The sequence below is a fragment of the Bufo gargarizans genome, unplaced genomic scaffold (genome assembly GCF_014858855.1).
Source record: "Bufo gargarizans isolate SCDJY-AF-19 unplaced genomic scaffold, ASM1485885v1 original_scaffold_2196_pilon, whole genome shotgun sequence".
In the NCBI taxonomy this organism is placed as follows: domain Eukaryota; kingdom Metazoa; phylum Chordata; class Amphibia; order Anura; family Bufonidae; genus Bufo; species Bufo gargarizans.
In genome coordinates, this window is record NW_025334682.1 from 143,044 (window position 1) to 160,987 (window position 17,944).

The 17,944-nt window shown below is 42.8% G+C and overlaps 1 protein-coding gene across 1 annotated transcript in view; it reads left to right on the forward strand.

Moving 5' to 3' along the window:
* Window positions 1–514: 514 nt before the first annotated feature.
* Window positions 515–17,944, forward strand: part of LOC122924066 (ras-related protein Rab-4A) — a 114,991-nt gene continuing 97,561 nt past the window's right edge. The window contains exon 1 of the mRNA XM_044274985.1: window positions 515–706. Within this exon, the coding sequence (XP_044130920.1) occupies window positions 676–706 (31 nt within the window). The 5' untranslated portion in view covers window positions 515–675. The remainder of the gene's footprint in view (window positions 707–17,944) is intronic.

A 17,944-nucleotide genomic window follows, 5' to 3' on the forward strand; every position in this document is an offset into this window, starting at 1 on the left:
ATTTTCTACCACTCATCTGTTCAACTTTATTTGGCAAAATTATTGTAATGGATCACATACCACAAAGGGTTAAGAAGGTCCTTACGGAGTATGGAGTTTAGCCAATTCACTTTGAATCAGCTAAATCCCATCATAGTTCTGTACCTGACCACTAGGGGGCTAAGAGGTCCGTGCCGTGTATGGAGTTTAGCCAAATCAATGTGAGCTGGCTAAACACTAGCTCTGTTCCGGACCCGTCCACTAGCGGGCAAAAAGGTCCGTACCGTGTCTGGAGTTTAGACAGCTCATAGAGAGCTGGCTATTTCCCATACTGCAAAACGACCAGGTCCGTTTGGTGTCTGGAGTTTAGACACAACCCTTTTCTCACACACACATTATTCCCCTCCAGTCACAACCTCATTACACAGCCACGCAGAGCCACGTGATGCCGTGCGGTAACACGTGCGCGTTGTTTTGGTGCGTCTCTGTAGCTCAGCTAGGGACGTGAGAGGGCAGTGGTATGCGCATGCGCTGTTCGATGGGAAGGAGGCGGAATAATGCGAGAAGTAGTGTGTGAGCCGCGCAGGTCTATGACACTCTGATCTCCCCTGACATTCCCGGCCTGGCCAACCAGGCGCTGACACCACCGGCGCCGCACTGAACGGGCCGACAAAGAAGCCGACTGGTGATTCCAACATGTCGCAGACAGCCATGTCAGAAACGTACGGTATGGAGGCGGGGCCTGGGTTGTGGCGTAAACGCATAGGACTGGAGGCGGCTGCTGCAGGTGCCGGGGGACGGCGGCCGCCGCCTATCTAGGCGCTGTGTCCACAGATACTGGCGGCTCCGTCCGTGCGGTACCTGAGCGGTTCTGTTGTAGTTCATATAGATGGGGTCATGTCAGTTTGTGTGAGGCCACTCTTCTGTTCACACTGGAGCCACACCATATGGAAACCTCAAGTGGAACCATTGTAATTCGGGGACATTGGGATCAGTATTATGGTGACCCCAGCATTTCTATTGTATACAGAATGTGACCAGAGCCTTCACCTAGACTAGAGGGTAAACCATGGATGGTGCTGGGACATCTCAAAGGGTATCCTGGTAAGACATTATCCCATTTCCACAGGGTAGGGCATAACCATTAGGTCGCAGGTATCAGACCACCTTACCAGAATACAATTTTAACCCATTAGTGACTGCCAATTCCCCTTTTTACGGCTGTCACTAACAGGCCTGCTGGATCAGCAGAAGAACTGATCTGGGTCGTTTAACCTCTTAGATGCCGAGATTAATAGTGCCCGTAGCATCTTAGTGGTTTAGAGGGAGACGTCTTCATATGGCAACCTGAGGGCTGCCTGCCGTCCTTGCCCATCAGACGGCCTGTCAGTATAGCACTGACAATATAGTACATTGTACTTGGTATAAGCATTAGGACTCATGCACACAAATGTATATATTTTTTTTGTCTGTGTCCGTTTTTTTGCATCCCAAATGCGGAACCATTCATTTCAATGGGGCTGCAAAAAATGGAAATGACTGTGTGCATTCCGTATCTGTATGTCTGCAAGTCTGTCCCACAAAAAGATGCAGCATGTCCTATTCTTGTCTGTTTTGCCTACAAGGACAGGCAATGTTAAAGTGGATTTTTATTTTTTTTGCAGATCCGTGTTTTGAGACCACAAAATACACACGGTCATCTGCATTAGCCCCTACAGTGTATTATAGAAGCAATCAAAAGATCACCTTTTAAGGTCACCTTTGTGGGCTAGTAAATGGTTAAAAAAAGGTAAAGCAGTTGTCTCTGTTCAGCAAGTGGCATTTATCATATAGAAAAAGTCAATTCAAGGCACTTACTAATGTATTGTGATTGTCCATGTTGCTTCCTGCCTTGATTCATTTTTCCACCAGATACATTGCTTGTTTCTATGGTGACGACCACCCTACAATCCAGTAGTGGTGGCCGTAATTGCACACTATAGAAAAAAGCACTACCCTATATATGCTGCCATCAGAGAGGCCAGTGCCTTTTCCTATATTGTGCAAGCACGACCACCACTGATGGATTACAGGGTGGTCGTAACCATTGAAACGAGCAGTGTATAATGTGCTAAAAAAATTAATCAAGCCAGCAAAGGAAGCAATATGATCAATCGCAACACATATATATTTTTTTTATCTGATCATTTTTATTAATAGTACATTTTATACAATCAAGTACAAATTGTGTCTACATATTGTTTTCAACTCACAACACATTAGTAAGTGCCTTGTATTAACACTCTCTACATGATTTTATGCTATTTGTTGATGTAAGACAACCTCTTTAAATGGAATCTGTCACCTGGTTTGAGCATATTAAAGTCTTAGTACTGCCATGTACAATAAAATACCTTATTTCCATTTCGTCCACAATGACTGCTTAACCTGGAGATTGACCTCTGTAGGGGCAGGAACACAGAGAGTTTAAAAGGCCACCACTCACTCTCACCCTCAGTGTTTCCTGTCCCTACGGGGGCACCTCACAGAGAGACATCCTGTGAGAGGTGAAGAACATCTGTATTTTAAATACAGTACAGGATTTTTATCCTTTTCCCTCTGCCCTCCGGTGGTTCCTTCCAAAGCTGGGCAGAGGAAGACCTAATGGAGCTGCATCTCGTTCCTGTCCAGCAGGGGCCTGAATCTCTCCTCATGCGCAGGGTCCCCCTTCCCTCTATTGGGAAGCTGACTGCGCACCACAGAGCTGGCTGCACGCGGACTCCTATGTGTGAAGCCTCAGCGCTGCGCTCTGTTCGGGACCGACAGGAGGCTGAGGGGGAGGAGTAAGGATCCAGGCGCGCGCTCGCAGTGATGATGTCAGATGCCGCACTGGCATTTAGAGGCAGCAGTTTGAAGGGACTACTGCTGCCTCCAGAGGGAAGTTCCTGCTCCAGATGTCAGCCCCTGATGCCCCTGCAGGCCAAATGGATCCTACAGACGCAGGCTATGAGCTGAGAGCTGCGATTGGCCAGCACTCCAGCCTGGGAGAAGGAGAGGCCAGCAGGCTCCTCCCAGTTGAGCCGAAAATCTGAAGATACTGGATCCTATACCGGGAGAACGGAGCGGCGCCCAGGGATAATAGTAAGTGCAAGGTGATCCCTGTGCGCCACTCTCCATGTCTGTATGCTTAGTTTAGATTTTTTATTGTAGTGAAAGGTCCTCTTTAATGAAACACTGAAAATTGACGTCCAAGTAGCGAAAGTGGTCAAGAAACCTCCCTTCCATTTGAGGATTCCTCTCAGTTACAGGATCCGATGGAAAGGAAGGTGGACTCGCTCCTAAAAAAAATCTTGAGAAGCATCCATGTACGGAATAAAAACTAACATAGCTGCAACCTCTGTAGCTAGGTTCATGTATTTTTGGCTTGGTGAACTGGAAAACCATATTAAAAATAGGACCCTGAGAGAGGAAATCCTAAATTCTATCCCACTCCTCAAGTCGGCCATAGCATTCTTGGCGGATGCCTCAGCTGAGTCCGTGAGGTTCACTGCCAAGGATGCCGCTCTCTCAAATTCCGCAAGGAGGGCCCTGTGGATGAAATCTTGGGGAGGGGATAGGACATCAAAAGCAAAATGATGTTCTATTGCTTTTTCAGGGGAATACGTTTTTGGTCCCGCACTGGATTCTATCCTTGAAACAGCAGCAGACAAAAAGAAGAGGTTCCCTGAGGAAAATAAAAAGAAGCCCTTTCGTTCCTTTAACACCCAATCCAAGTACTATAGGGGAAAAGGAAAGACTGGTAGGTGGAGCTACCAAAAAGGTGGGGAAAGGCAAGAGGGTTCCTTCTCAACCCCCAAAACAGTCTGACAAACAATGACGCCAGAGTGGGAGAAAGTTTGAAGAAATTTCTATCCCACTGGGAAACCGTGACCCAGAACCCCTGGGCCTCGGATATCTTAAAAAACGGTTACCGAATAGAATTTTCCTAAGGCCCTCCAAAGAAAGTTCTGGATAACCTTCCACAGCCCAAATGTTCTAGGAAGGATTTGGTGGGGGGGGGTCCTACAGTTAACAGAATCAGGGGTGGTGGTAAAAGTCCCCAGTTCAGAAGAAGGAAGGGGTTTTTATTCAAACCTGTTTTTGGTTCAGAAACCAGACTGATCCTTCCGTACTATCATAAATCTAAAGGGGTTAAACAGATCCATTGTGTACAGAAAATTCAAAATGGAATCTATAGCGGCCATCATTCCTTTAATCAAAGACGGATATTACATGACGTCCATAGATTTGAAGGCTGCTTATTATCACGTCCCCGTACACGAAAACTCGCAGAAGTACCTCAGGTTCGCACTGATGGACAGCACCGGAGTGGTAAATCACTTCCAGTTCACTGCTCTACCCTTCGGAATTTCTTCTGCCCCAAGGGTTTTCACAAAGCTTGTGGTGGAAATGATCTCTCCTCTCAGATCAGAGGGAATACAAATCTTCCCGTACTCTCACACCAATTACCTTATTCGCAGATTTTCAGAGTTTGGCTGGATTATAAATCTGAAAAAATCTTGTCTGGTCCCATCCACCAAGATGAAATTCCCGGGGGTACTTCTAGATTCGGTAACTCAGATGTAGTCTCTTCCTAAAAAAACCTGATAGCCTTCAGAGAAAAAGCAAAAACATTTCAGTGCCAAGCCCAGTGCTCCATCTGAAATGCCATTCGTCTCTTGTGATGCAGGAGGTCAACATTCCCATCAGTATTGTGGTCCTAGGCTCATACCAGGATAACCCAATCCTGGATCCTGACGAATTGGGACAAAAAATAGTCCTCTCTAGAAAAAAAGAATATCCATCCCCATTCATGTAAAATCACATTTGACTTGGTGGACGGAAAAGAGGACTCTGTTAAGGGGCATTCCCTGAATAAAAAATCCGGAGATCCAGGTGTTCACAGACGCAAGTGGCACAGGATGGGGGGCAAGAGTGGGCTCCTCAAACTACCAAGGCAGATGGTCAGACGACATAAAAATAAGATCGTCAAACTACCAAGAGCTGAGGGTGATTTGGGAGACTTTAAAAGCATGCCAGAAAGTGGTACTTGGAAAACACTTGACAATACTTTCTGACAATGGGACAGCAGTAGAATACTTACAGCACCAGGGAGGCACGAGATCTCCAAGCCTAAAAGACCTGGCAGAGTAAATTATTCTTTTGGGCAGAAAAGAATGTGCTCTCCATCACAGCAATCCATCTAAAAGGTACAGAAAATGTACAAGCAGACTTCATCAGCAGGAAGACCATAGACCCAGGGGAAGTCCGCCGACAGAACTCCAGAAGGTGGGGAACCCATCAAATAGACCTCTTCGCATCAATAAAAAACGCAAAGGTAGGACTCTATATATTTTTTTTTTTACTCCCTAAACCCCAGGGAAAGGCCTTGGGCGGTGGAAGCCTTCTCGGTCAGGTAGACCTGGGATCTCGTCTATGCTTTTCCTATTTGGGCGTTAATTCCCCGGGTACTACAAAAGATAAGGTCCAAACCAGTAACAGTGATCCTAGTGGTCCCATGCTGGATGATAAGAAACTTGTTTCCGATCTTAACCCCTTAAAGAGGACCTTTCAGGGACTCAGCCCTATTTCCCCTTAAGGACTTGGCCATTTTTTTGCAAATCTGACCAGTGTCACTTTAAGTGCTGATAACTTTAAAACGCTTTGACTTATCCAGGCCATTCTGATTGTTTTTTAGTCACATATTGTACTTCATGACACAGGTAAAATGAAACATTTTTTAACTTAATTTTTATTTATAAAAAATACCAAATTTACCCAAAATTTAAAAAAAAATAGTTATTCCTTTACATTCCCCATAAGTCTACTTCATGTTTGGATCATTTTGGGAATGATATATTTTATTTTTTGGGGATGTTACAAGGTTTAGAAGCAAATCTTGACATTTTCAAAAACCCAGTTTTTAGGAACCAGTTCAGGTCTGAAGTCACTTTGCGAGGCTTACGTAATAGAAACCACCCAAAAATGACCCCATTCTATAAACTACACCCCTCAAGGTATTAAAAACTGATTTTGCAAACTTTGTTCCACAAGAATTAATGGAAAATAGAGATACAATTTAAAAATTTCACATTTTGTCAGGTTTTTACATTTTTTATAATTTTAATTTTTTTTTCCAGTTGCAAAGCAGCCAAACCAAACTCAATATTTATGGCCCTGATTCTGTAGTTTACAGAAACACCCCATATGTGGTCGTAAACCGCTGTACGGGCACACGGCAGAGCGCAGAAGGAAAGGAATGCCATACGGTTTTTGGAAGGCAGGTTTTGCTGGACTTTTTTTTTTTTTTTTTTTTACACCATGTCCCATTTGAAGCCCCCCCTGATGCAACCCTAGAGTAGAAACTCCATAAAAGTGACCCCATCTAAGAAACTACACCCCCCCCAAGGTATTCAAAACAGATTTTACAAACGTCGTTAACCCTTTTAGGTGTTCCACAAGATTTATTGGCAAATGGAGATTAAATTTAAGAATTTCAATTTTTGGGCAAATTTTATATTTTAATCCATTTTTCCGAGTAACAAATCAAGGGTTAACAGAAACACCCCATATGTGGTCGTAAACCGCTGTACGGTCACACAGCAAGGCGCAGAAGGAAAGGAATGCCATACGGTTTTTGGAAGGCAGATTTTGCTGGGCTGTTTTTTTGACACCATGTCCCATTTGAAGCCCCCTTGATGCGCCCCTAGAGTAGAAACTCAAAAAAAGTGACACCATTTTAGAAACTACAGGATAGGGTGGCAATATTGTTGGTACTACTTTAGGGTTTTTATGATTTTTAGTTGCTCTATTACACTTGTGAGGCAAAGTAACAAGAAATAGCTGTTTTGGCACAGTTTGTTTTTTATTTATTTTATTTACAACATTCATCTGACAGGTTAGATCATGTGATATTTTTATAGACCAGGTTGTCACGGATGCGGCAATACATAATATGTATACTTTTTTTTATTTATGTAAGTTTTACACACCGATTTCTTTTTTTAAACAAAAAAAAATCATGTTTTAGTGTTTCAATAGTCTGAGAGCCATAATTTTTTTTTCTGTTTTTGGGCGATTACCTTGGGTAGGGTATGATTTTTGCAGGATGAAATGACTGTTTTATTGGCACTATTTTGGGGGTTGTGTGACTTTTTGATCGCTTGCTATTAGGCTAGGTCTACACAATGACATTTGTCGCACTAATGTCTACTACTCTCGTGCACAGAATAAATAGTGAAATTTCTGATAGATGCTGGAGATGTAAGGAAGAGTTAGGAACATATGCACATATTTGGTATATACAGTTGCAAGAAAAAGTATGTGAACCCTTTGGAATTATATGGACTTCTGCACAAATTGGTCATAAAATGTGATCTGATCAATAGACAATTACAGTCTGCTTAAACTAATAACACACAAAGAATTAAATGTTACCATGTTTTTATTGAACACACCATGTAAACATTCACAGTGCAGGTGGAAAAAGTATGTGAACCTCTAGACTTATGACATCTCCAAGAGCTAATTGGAGTGAGGTGACGGCCAACTGAAGTCCAATCAATGAGATGAGATTGGAGGTGTTGGTTACAGCTGCCCTGCCCTATAAAAAACACACACCAGTTCTGGGTTTGCGTTTCACAAGAAGCATTGCCTGATGTGAATGATGCCTCGCACAAAAGAGCTCTCAGAAGACCTATGATTAAGAATTGTTGACTTGCATAAAGCTGGAAAGGGTTATAAAAGTATCTTCAAAAGCCTTGCTGTTTATCAGTCCACGGTAAGACAAAGCTGCTACTCTCCCTAGGAGTGGCCGTCCTGTAAAGATGACTGCAAGAGCACAGCGAAGACTGCTCAATGAGGTGAAGAAGAATCCTAGAGTGTCAGCTAAAGACTTACAAAAGTCTCTGGCATATGCTAACATCCCTGTTAGCGAATCTATGATACGTAAAACACTAAACAAGAATGGATTTCATGGGAGGATACCACAGAGGAAGCCACTGCTGTCCAAAAAAAACATTGCTGCACGTTTACAGTTTGCACAAGAGCACCTGGATGGTCCACAGCAGTACTAGCAAAATATTCTGTGGACAAATGAAACCAAAGTTGAGTTGTTTGGAAGAAACCCACAACACTATGTGTGGAGAAAAAGAGGCACAGCACACCAACATCAAAACCTCATCCCAACTGTGAAGTATGGTGGTGGGGGCATCATGGTTTGGGGCTGCTTTGCTGCATCAGGGCCTGGACGGATTGCTATCATCAAAAGAAAAATGAATTCCCAAGTTTATCAAGACATTTTGCAGGAGAACTTAAGGCCATCTGTCCACCAGCTGAAGCTCAACAGAAGATGGGTGTTGCAACAGGACAACAACCCAAAGCATAGAAGTAAATCAACAACAGAATGGCTTAAACAGAAGAGAATACACCTTCTGGAGTGGCCCAGTCAGAGTCCTGACCTCAACCCGATTGAGATACTGTGGCATGACCTCAAGAAAGCGATTCACACCAGACATCCCAAGAATATTGCTGAACTGAAACAGTTCTGTAAAGAGGAATGGTCAAGAATTACTCCTGACCGTTGTGCCCGTCTGATCTGCAACTACAGGAAACGTTTGGTTGAAGTTATTGCTGCCAAAGGAGGCTCAACCAGTTATTTAATCCAAGGGTTCACATACTTTTTCCACCTGCACTGTGAATGTTTACATGGTGTGTTCAATAAAAACATGGTAACATTTAATTCTTTGTGTGTTATTAGTTTAAGCAGACTGTGATTGTCTATTGTTGTGACATAGATGAAGATCAGATCACATTTTATGACCAATTTGTGCAGAAATCCATATCATTCCAAAGGGTTCACATACTTTTTATTGCAACTGTACCTGCTCGCGAATTGCTCCTTTCTGGGAATCACTCAGCAAAACAATGGAGGAGATCCTCAGAAAGGAGGTTACGTTCTCGGAAAAGTTGAACAGTATTAACATTTATGATGTGAACCAAGTCAGTTTCAAATCTGAGTTAACCACACATTTCCTAAACGCTGCTAAGAGCTTCGTACCTAGAAAATGGCTGCAAGAGGACTCTCCTACTATCCAAGAATGGATGTTTGAGATCCACAAAATCTATAGCTTTTAGAACCGTAAATGGACAAATAGCGCAGAACATTCAGAAGTTTGAAAAGATTTGGACTAAATGGACTGAATACATGACCTCGAACAACTGTAATCTGCCTCTGGCTTGATAATATAACAAAATTGTTTCCTTTCGAAAAAATGTACTCTTGTATAATGTATTATTTGTCATAATTTTATAATCTGACTGGTATTTTCCACTCCCCCTCCACTCCCCCCCTCCCCTCTTATCCATTTATTCATGTTTAAAACATTAACCTTTCTACGAATTTATATAATAATTATTATATATTTTTATTTTTCTTAAACACGTGTGGAGTGCTGTAACTCAATTGTTATATAATTTTATATAAAATAAAAAATGGGCAGCACTCCAAGGAATAAAAATAGAAAAATTCTTTATTCACCCACAAGGATTATGCTTGTGGGTGAATAAAGAATTTTTCTATGTGCTGCCCGTTTTGACATTTTTGTTTATCTGGATTGGCTTGTATCTACATTGGGCCGGTGCACCCTTCATCTATTTCCGTCTAAGACGCTAAGACTAATATATATATATTTCCCTTAAATAAACTAAAATTACAAGAAAGCTGTTTTGGCACTTTTTTTTTTTTTGTTATTTACAACATTCATCTGTCAGGTTAGATCATGTGGCATTTTTTATAGAGCAGGTTGACACGGCGATACCTAGTATGTATACTATTTTTTATTTTTATTTATGTAAGTTTTACACAATGATTTCATTTTTGAAACAAAAAATAAATAAATCATGTTTTAGTGTTTCCATAGTCTGAGAGCTATAATTTTTTCAGTTTTTGGGCGATTACCTTGGGGGGTAGGGTATGATTTTTGCAGGATGAAATGACGGTTTGATTGGCACTATTTTGGGAGGCGCATGACTTTTTGATCGCTTGCTATTACACTTTTTATGATGTAAGGTGACCAAAAATTGCTTTCTTTTTTTTTTTTTCTTTTACAGTGTTCACCTGAGGGATTAGGTCATGTAATATTTTTATAGAGCAGGTTTTTACGGATGCTGCGATACCTAATATATATATTTTTTTTAATTTACTTATGTTTTAAACAATAAATAATAGCTTTAAAAAAATATATGTTTTAGTGTCTCCATATTCTGAGCCAGTTTTTTATTTTTTGGGTGATTGTCTCAGGTAGGGGCTCATTTTTTGCGGGTTGAGGTGACGGTTAGACTGGTACTATTTTGGTGGGCATACGCCTTTTTGATCGCTTACTGTTGTACTTTTTGTGATGCATTTGCCCACCAAAATAGTACCAATCTAACCGTCACCTCATCCCGCAAAAAATGAGCCCCTACCTGAGACAAATCACCCAAAAAATAAAAAATAACTATGGCTCATAATATGGAGACACTAAAACATCATTTTTCGTTTTAAGAAATCTGTTATTACTAAATGGTGCCAGGCCCTAGCAAATGGCGAATCTCTTCCCAAACAAGCATTAGAAGCCACAATTACAATTATTCACAAAGAAGGAAAAGATGCAAGAGAATGTGGGAACTACAGACCCATCTCGCTTCTGAACCTAGACATAAAGATTTGGGCCAAACTATTAGCTTTTAGATTAAACTCCCTGATGCCAAACATTATCAACAGAGAACAGGCAGGGTTTGTATTGGGCAGGGAGGGGCACTTCCAATACTGTAGACTCTTAAACGCGATTACATGGTCAAAGCTTAAATCCCAGCCTATGGTGCTGTTGAGTACAGACGCTGAGAAGGCCTTTGATCGGGTCGACTGGTTATACATGCAGCGTACCCTCCTCAGGTTTGGAATCCCCTCAATGTTCATACAGGCTATAATGTCTCTATATAGCTCCCCTAGCGCCAGGGTACGGGTTAATGGCACACTATCAAACCCCTTTCCTATTTCCAATGGGACACGACAGGGGTGCCCCTTGTCCCCCTCATTATTTATAATGGTTATGGAGACGCTGTTGCAGGCGTTCCGCGACAACCCACTCATTAAGGGCTTAACAATCGGGTCTGTGGAACACAAACGTGCGGCATTTGCTGACGACTTAATGCTCTTAATAACAAACCCGAAGCAGGCTTTCCCATTAATTCTAGAATTATTTTCGGCATTTGGAAAATTATCCAACTTTAGAATAAACTATTCTAAGTCAGTAGCAATGGGAGTGTCGGTACACGCCTCTTTGCTAAGAACGCTTAAAGCGACTTACCCATTTAAGTGTAACGACACTTCCATTACATACCTAGGAGTTGAACTAACTAGTGACCCCTCTAAACTATATAATGTTAATTATATATCACTGTTAAAGAAAATACAGACCCAGCTGAAGTCCTTGACACTCCCGTGGGTATCGTGGTTGGGACGTAAAAATGTCCTACAGGCATACCGTATTTTTCGCCGTATAAGACGCACTTTTTTCCCCCCAAAAGTGGGGGGAAAATAGCAGTGCGTCTTATACGGCGAATGCAGCTTATTTTGCGATTTGCGAATTTTTGCGTGAATTTTTTGCGCAAATTACTTTGCGATTTTCAATGATACACCCGCCGCGATGCAGGCTGGGAGGACGGGCGCTGGCAGTGTGTGTCATACGTCACGCGCCTGCGCCGCCCACTTTATGAATGAAGCAGGCGGCGTGGGCGCATGACGTATGACTCGCGCTGCCAGCTGTCCTCCCGGCCTGCCTCCTCCCTCCTCTTGGCGAGCGCTTGTAGTTGTAAGTACTCCGCTCATTATGCGATTATGCACATAACTATTTACTATTAGACATACGATTATACAGTGAGCGGGGCCCGTGTAGTAGAATACAGTCACTGCACGGGCCCCGCTGTCATTATAAAGCCAGACGCCGGCCCCCAGCCCTGTATTGAGGGTCATTCACTACAGGGACACTTATGGAGGGGATCTGTGGATGACACATAGCATAAGATGCTATATATGTGTCATCCACAGATCCCCCCCCCCATAACTGTCAAACACAGAGACCCCAATAAGAGTCACCCACAGATCCCCCATGAGTGTCACCCACAGATCCCCCATGAGTGTCACCCACAGATCCCCCATGAGTGTCACCCACAGATCCCCCATAACAGTGCGTCACCCACAGATCCCCCATAACAGTGCGTCACCCACAGATCCCCCATAAAACCCACCAAAAGCACACCTTTTGGTTCAAAATATTTTTTTTCTTATTTTCCTCCTCAAAAACCTAGGTGCGTCTTATAGGCCGGTGCGTCTTATACGGCGAAAAATACGGTATATAGTCCCAAAATTGCTATATCTGCTGCAGATGGTACCAGTGAGTGTTCCGCTATCCTTCTTCCGACAGATGCGACAAATGTTCTCACTCTTCCTATGGAAAGGTAAAAAAAACAGGTTAGCCTATGACAGACTAACTAATGCTCGTATACAAGGAGGTTTAGGCCTCCCTGATTTAGCTCTATATTATAGAGCTATTCAACTAAAGAGATGGCTGTTGCTCTGCATATAGACCTTTAAGGGGCAGGGACCTCCATGGTTACATGGCTCGGGGGCGTGGAAGGAGTGGGCATCTGTGGCTGAGCATTCAAGGCAGGGTACACACACATACCCAGCATCCATATGGCTGACTATATTGTGATGTTACAATGAATAAATAAAGCAACCGAGAACCTTTTTATCCCCTAATGTGTTTCATTATCTTCTTCATGTTTCCCCCTTTCCCCTCTATTTGATGGTGGATATGCTTTGCCTCTCAGAGCTAGAAGTTTACCATTTGCAACCTTTGTTATAATGCTATGTGGTTATCTTCATTATGTACAATACCAACATTGCCGACTCGCGACGCGATGTCCTCAGTGTCATATCCACTAGGATTTTTGATGTTACCGTGTAAAACACAAAAAATTGTCTGATTTAACAGTGATTGTCAAACACTTTGCTTTTTCAATAAAAAGCTGTTATTGTGTAAAACTTACATAAATAAAAAAAAGTATACATATTAGGTATCGCCGCGTCCGTATCGACCCGGCTCTATAAAAATATCACATGACCTGACCCCTCAGATGAACACCGTAAAAAATAAAAATTAAAAACTGTGCTAAATAAACAATTTTTTTGTCACCTTACATCCAGGGCTGTGGAGTCGGAGGCAATTTTGGGTACCTGGAGTCGGCAAAAAATGAACCGGCTCCGACTCCTACTAGATTTAAATTGGAATTTAAAAAAAGGAAGTTTAAATGTCCCAATTCACAAAAAGTTATAATTAATTACCGTATTTTTCGCCCTATAAGACGCACGTAGGTTTTTGAGGAAAATAAGAAAAAATATATTTTGAACCAAAAGGTGTGCTTTTGGTGGGTTATGGCACTGTTATGGGGGCCTCTGCGGATGACAGATATACAGCTTCTTAATATAACAGTGTCCCTGTGTAGTGAATGGGGGCTGGCATATGTTTCTGCAATGGCAGCGGGGCCCGGTGCCTGCTTCATTCATAAAGTGGGCGGAGCAGGCGCGTGTTGTAGTGAGCTACGCTACGAGCGCCCACCCAGCCTCCTGACTACCAAGAAGTAAGTAGTACAGCGTTGGATATGATTACCGTAAACTACAGTGAGCGGGGCCCGGTGTAGTAGAATACAGTGACTGCACCTGGCCCCGCTGCCATTACAGAAACAGATGCCGGCCCCCAGCCCCTCCTCCCTCTCAGCCTATTCACCGGGCGGTAGCATTTGCCCCATAAGACGCACTGCTATTTTTCCCCCACTTTCGCGAAAAATGCAGTACTTCTCTACTGTAAGAATAAAGGCCATTACATGTAGTGCGTCACGTTACCGCAAAACGAACACGTTAAGTGACCATGAAGAAGCATGCTTTTTATGTTTCACTATATGGCACGCAACGCACAGTTAAGGAGCGGCAATACTTATACTTTCCATTGTGTTGTGTTCCGCTGTTACAGGGAACGCAATGCCCATGGTTAACCTAGCTCTCACTGATTACTTAATGAGTTAATATGTTTTTTGCAGGACTAAAAGACACTTGTGTAAGTGAAGGGAACGGATAGTCAATAGTTCAAGACTGAAGCTGTAAACCATTTCAAAAACTGCTGTCATTCAGCTAAGGCTATAAAAACTTAGATTGTTAGCTTAAACTTACTGCGACTTTTTTGATCACTTTTATTACCATTTTTGGGAAGTAAGGTGGGCAAAATTTCAATTTTTTCATAGTTTTTATTTTTATGGCGTTCACCGTGCGGGGAAAGTAACATGACTGTTTTATAGATCAGGTCATTACGGACGCGGCGATACCTAATATGTGTAGTGTATTTTTTTTGTTTTTTATTCAGTGATAAATTTTTATTTTTTCCCTTCTTCTTTTTTTTGTTTTGTTTTTTTGACCCAGACCCACTTGGTTCTTGAAGATCCAGTGGGTCTGATGTCTGTATAATACAGTACAGTGCACCATATAGGGTACTGTATTTCACTTACACTTTGTCTGAACAGATCTATGCCTTTAGCATAGATCTGTTCAGCACCATGGACAGCAGGACGCCTGAGAAGGCGTCCTGTTGCCATGGGAACCTTCCCCGTCTGCTCAGTTGTAGCCACAACTGCGCAGACTGGGAAGGGCAAGGATGGGGCTCTCGGGGGGGGGGGGGGGGCTGTCTGGGGGCTCTCTCCCTCTCTGCTACCTGAGCTGTTAACAGCTCTGCTACCTGAGCTGTTAACCTTTTCCTAACCTGTATGGAAAGGGTTAAACGGCTGACATCGCATCACCGATGTCAGCCGTTTATACCAGGGTGTCAGCAATGTGCTGACACCCTGGTATACCCACTAGACGCCAACGATTATTCGGTTTGCTGCAATCGCCGATACGGGGCGTCACATGACCTCCCCCCCCCCCCCCCCCGCCTTTGTGACAGGATGCCGGCTGAATGATTTCAGCCGGCATCCGGTTCGAATTAACCCCCAGGGCGCCACAATCTTATTTTAAACTCATGACGTATTGGTACGTCATGGGTCCTTAAGGACTCGGAAAACATGCTGTACCGGTACGTCATGCGTCCCTAAGGGGTTAAAGAAAAATATAAAAATTACTCCTTAACCGCCTCCGGACCGCCTAACGCAGATGTGCGGTCCGGAGGCGGCAGCCCTGCGCACGACGACGCATATACGCGTCATCTCGCGAGGGCCGGGATTTCCTGTGAACGCGCGCACACAGGCGCGCGCGCTCACAGGAACGAAAGGTAAGCGAGTGTATCTCCAGCCTGCCAGCGGCGATCAGATTTTTTTTAACCCCTAACAGGTATATTAGACGCTGTTTTGATAATTTTTTGTTTGTTTTTGTTTTTTCTTACCAAGTCTCATATTCCACTAACTTGTGTCAAAAAATAAAATCTCACATGAACTCACCATACCCCTCACGGAATCCAAATGCGTAAACATTTTTAGACATTTATATTCCAGACTTCTTCTCACGCTTTAGGGCCCCTAAAAAGCCAGGGCAGTATAAATACCCCACATGTGACCCCATTTCGGAAAGAAGACACCCCAAGGTATTCCGTGAGGGGCATATTGAGTCCATGAAAGATTGAAATTTTTGTCCTAAGTTAGCGGAAAGTGAGACTTTGTGAGAAAAAAACAAAAAAAATCAATATCCGCTAACTTATGCAAAAAAAATAAAAATTTCTATGAACTCGCCAGGCCCCTCATTGAATACCTCGGGGTGTCTTCTTTCCAAAGTGGGGTCACATGTGGGGTATTTATACTGCCCTGGCTTTTTAGGGGCCCGAAAGTGTGAGAAGAAGTCTGGGATCCAAATGTCTAAAAATGCCCTCCTAAAAGGAATTTGGGCACCTTTGCGCATCTAGGCTGCAAAAAAGTGTCACACATCTGGTATCGCCGTACTCAGGAGAAGTTGGGCAATGTGTTTTGGGGTGTCATTTTACATATACCTATGCTGGGTGAGAAAAATATCTTGGTCAAATGCCAACTTTGTATAAAAAAAATTGAAAAGTTGTCTTTTGCCAAGATATTTCTCTCACCCAGCATGGGTATATGTAAAATGACACCCCAGAACACATTCCCCAACTTCTCCTGAGTACGGCGATACCAGATGTGTGACACTTTTTTGCAGCCAAGGTGGGCAAAGGGGCACATATTCCAAAGTGCACCTTTCGGATTTCACCGGTCATTTTTTACACATTTTGATTGCAAAGTTCTTCTCACACATTTGGGCCCCTAAATTGCCAGGGCAGTATAACTACCCCACAAGTGACCCCATTTTGGAAAGAAGACACCCCAAGGTATTCCGTGAGGGGCATGGCGAGTTCCTAGAATTTTTTATTTTTTGTCGCAAGTTAGTGGAATATGAGACTTTGTAAGAAAAAAATAAAAATAAAAAATCATCATCATTTTCCGCTAACTTGTGACAAAAAATAAAAAGTTCTATGAACTCACTATGCCCATCAGCGAATACCTTAGGGGGTCTACTTTCCGAAATGGGGTCATTTGTGGGGGTTTTCTACTGTTTGGGAATTGTAGAACCTCAGGAATCATGACAGGTGCTCAGAAAGTCAGAGCTGCTTCAAAAAGCGGAAATTCACATTTTTGTACCATAGTTTGTAAACGCTATAACTTTTACCCAAACCATTTTTTTTTTTTTTGCCCAAACATTTTTTTTATCAAAGACATGTAGAACTATAAATTTTGCGAAAAATTTATATATGGATGTCGTTTTTTTTGCAAAATTTTACAGCTGAAAGTGAAAAATGTCATTTTTTTGCAAAAAAAATCGTTACATTTCTATTAATAACAAAAAAAGTAAAAATGTCAGCAGCAATAAAATACCACCAAATGAAAGCTCTATTAGTAAGAAGAAAAGGAGGTAAAATTCATTTGGGTGGTATGTTGCATGACCGAGCGATAAACGGTGAAAGTAGTGTAGTGCCGAAGTGTAAAAAGTGCTCTGGTCATGAAGGGGGTTTCAGCTAGCGGGGCTGAAGTGGTTAAAGGGTTTGGAAACACCAATTTCTGGACCTCTGAGACTGGCAGGAACTTTGTTGGTGATCATACTTGCCTGATGCCCAGTGCGGGGTCCCAGCTCGTTTGCTCCACAGCCTTTGTTGCTTGTCTTGAGTCCCTTCATGAAAACCTCCTATTTGACGGCGTTACAGCCAATGACTGACTACTGCTTCCCGTGCATTATGTTAAATGGTCATGCGATGCAAGGGGAGCAGATCTCTACTGTGGCCAGAGATTGTCTTGATGCCACTGCAGCCAAACGTTTTCATGGAGAAACCCAAGACAAGCAGCGGAGGCCGGGAAGCAAATGAGCCGGGACCCAGCACCTAGGGATTACCAACGCCAGGTCCTGGAAATGAGTTTATAACTCCTTAAACTGCGTGGGCTGTAGCTTAGAAAACCCCATGCTCCTAAGCATCCCAGCTATATTATATGTATTTTAAATTTGGCAACGAAAAATTTCATTTGGCTCCTAAATTTTTCAGGTTAGGAGCCAATGGCTCCTTGAAAATATGTTTTTGTCTGGAGCACTGCCATGTAGTACTACTGCAGGAAACATATTTTAAAAACACATAATGTCCCACATTTTTGCTCTAAAAACTATAACTAGGGCTGCAACGATTAATCGACATTATCGATAATATTCGTTAACGGGATTCATTGTTGACGGTTCCCGTGATCGAATAATCGTCCGATTTGTTGTTATGCGGGCGGGAGCAGTCGGCAGCGTGTAAAACTTACTAGTACACTTCGTAGCAGGCAGGAGGCCAGGCGGCAGCGTAACTCACTATGTCACGCGCATGCTCCTCCC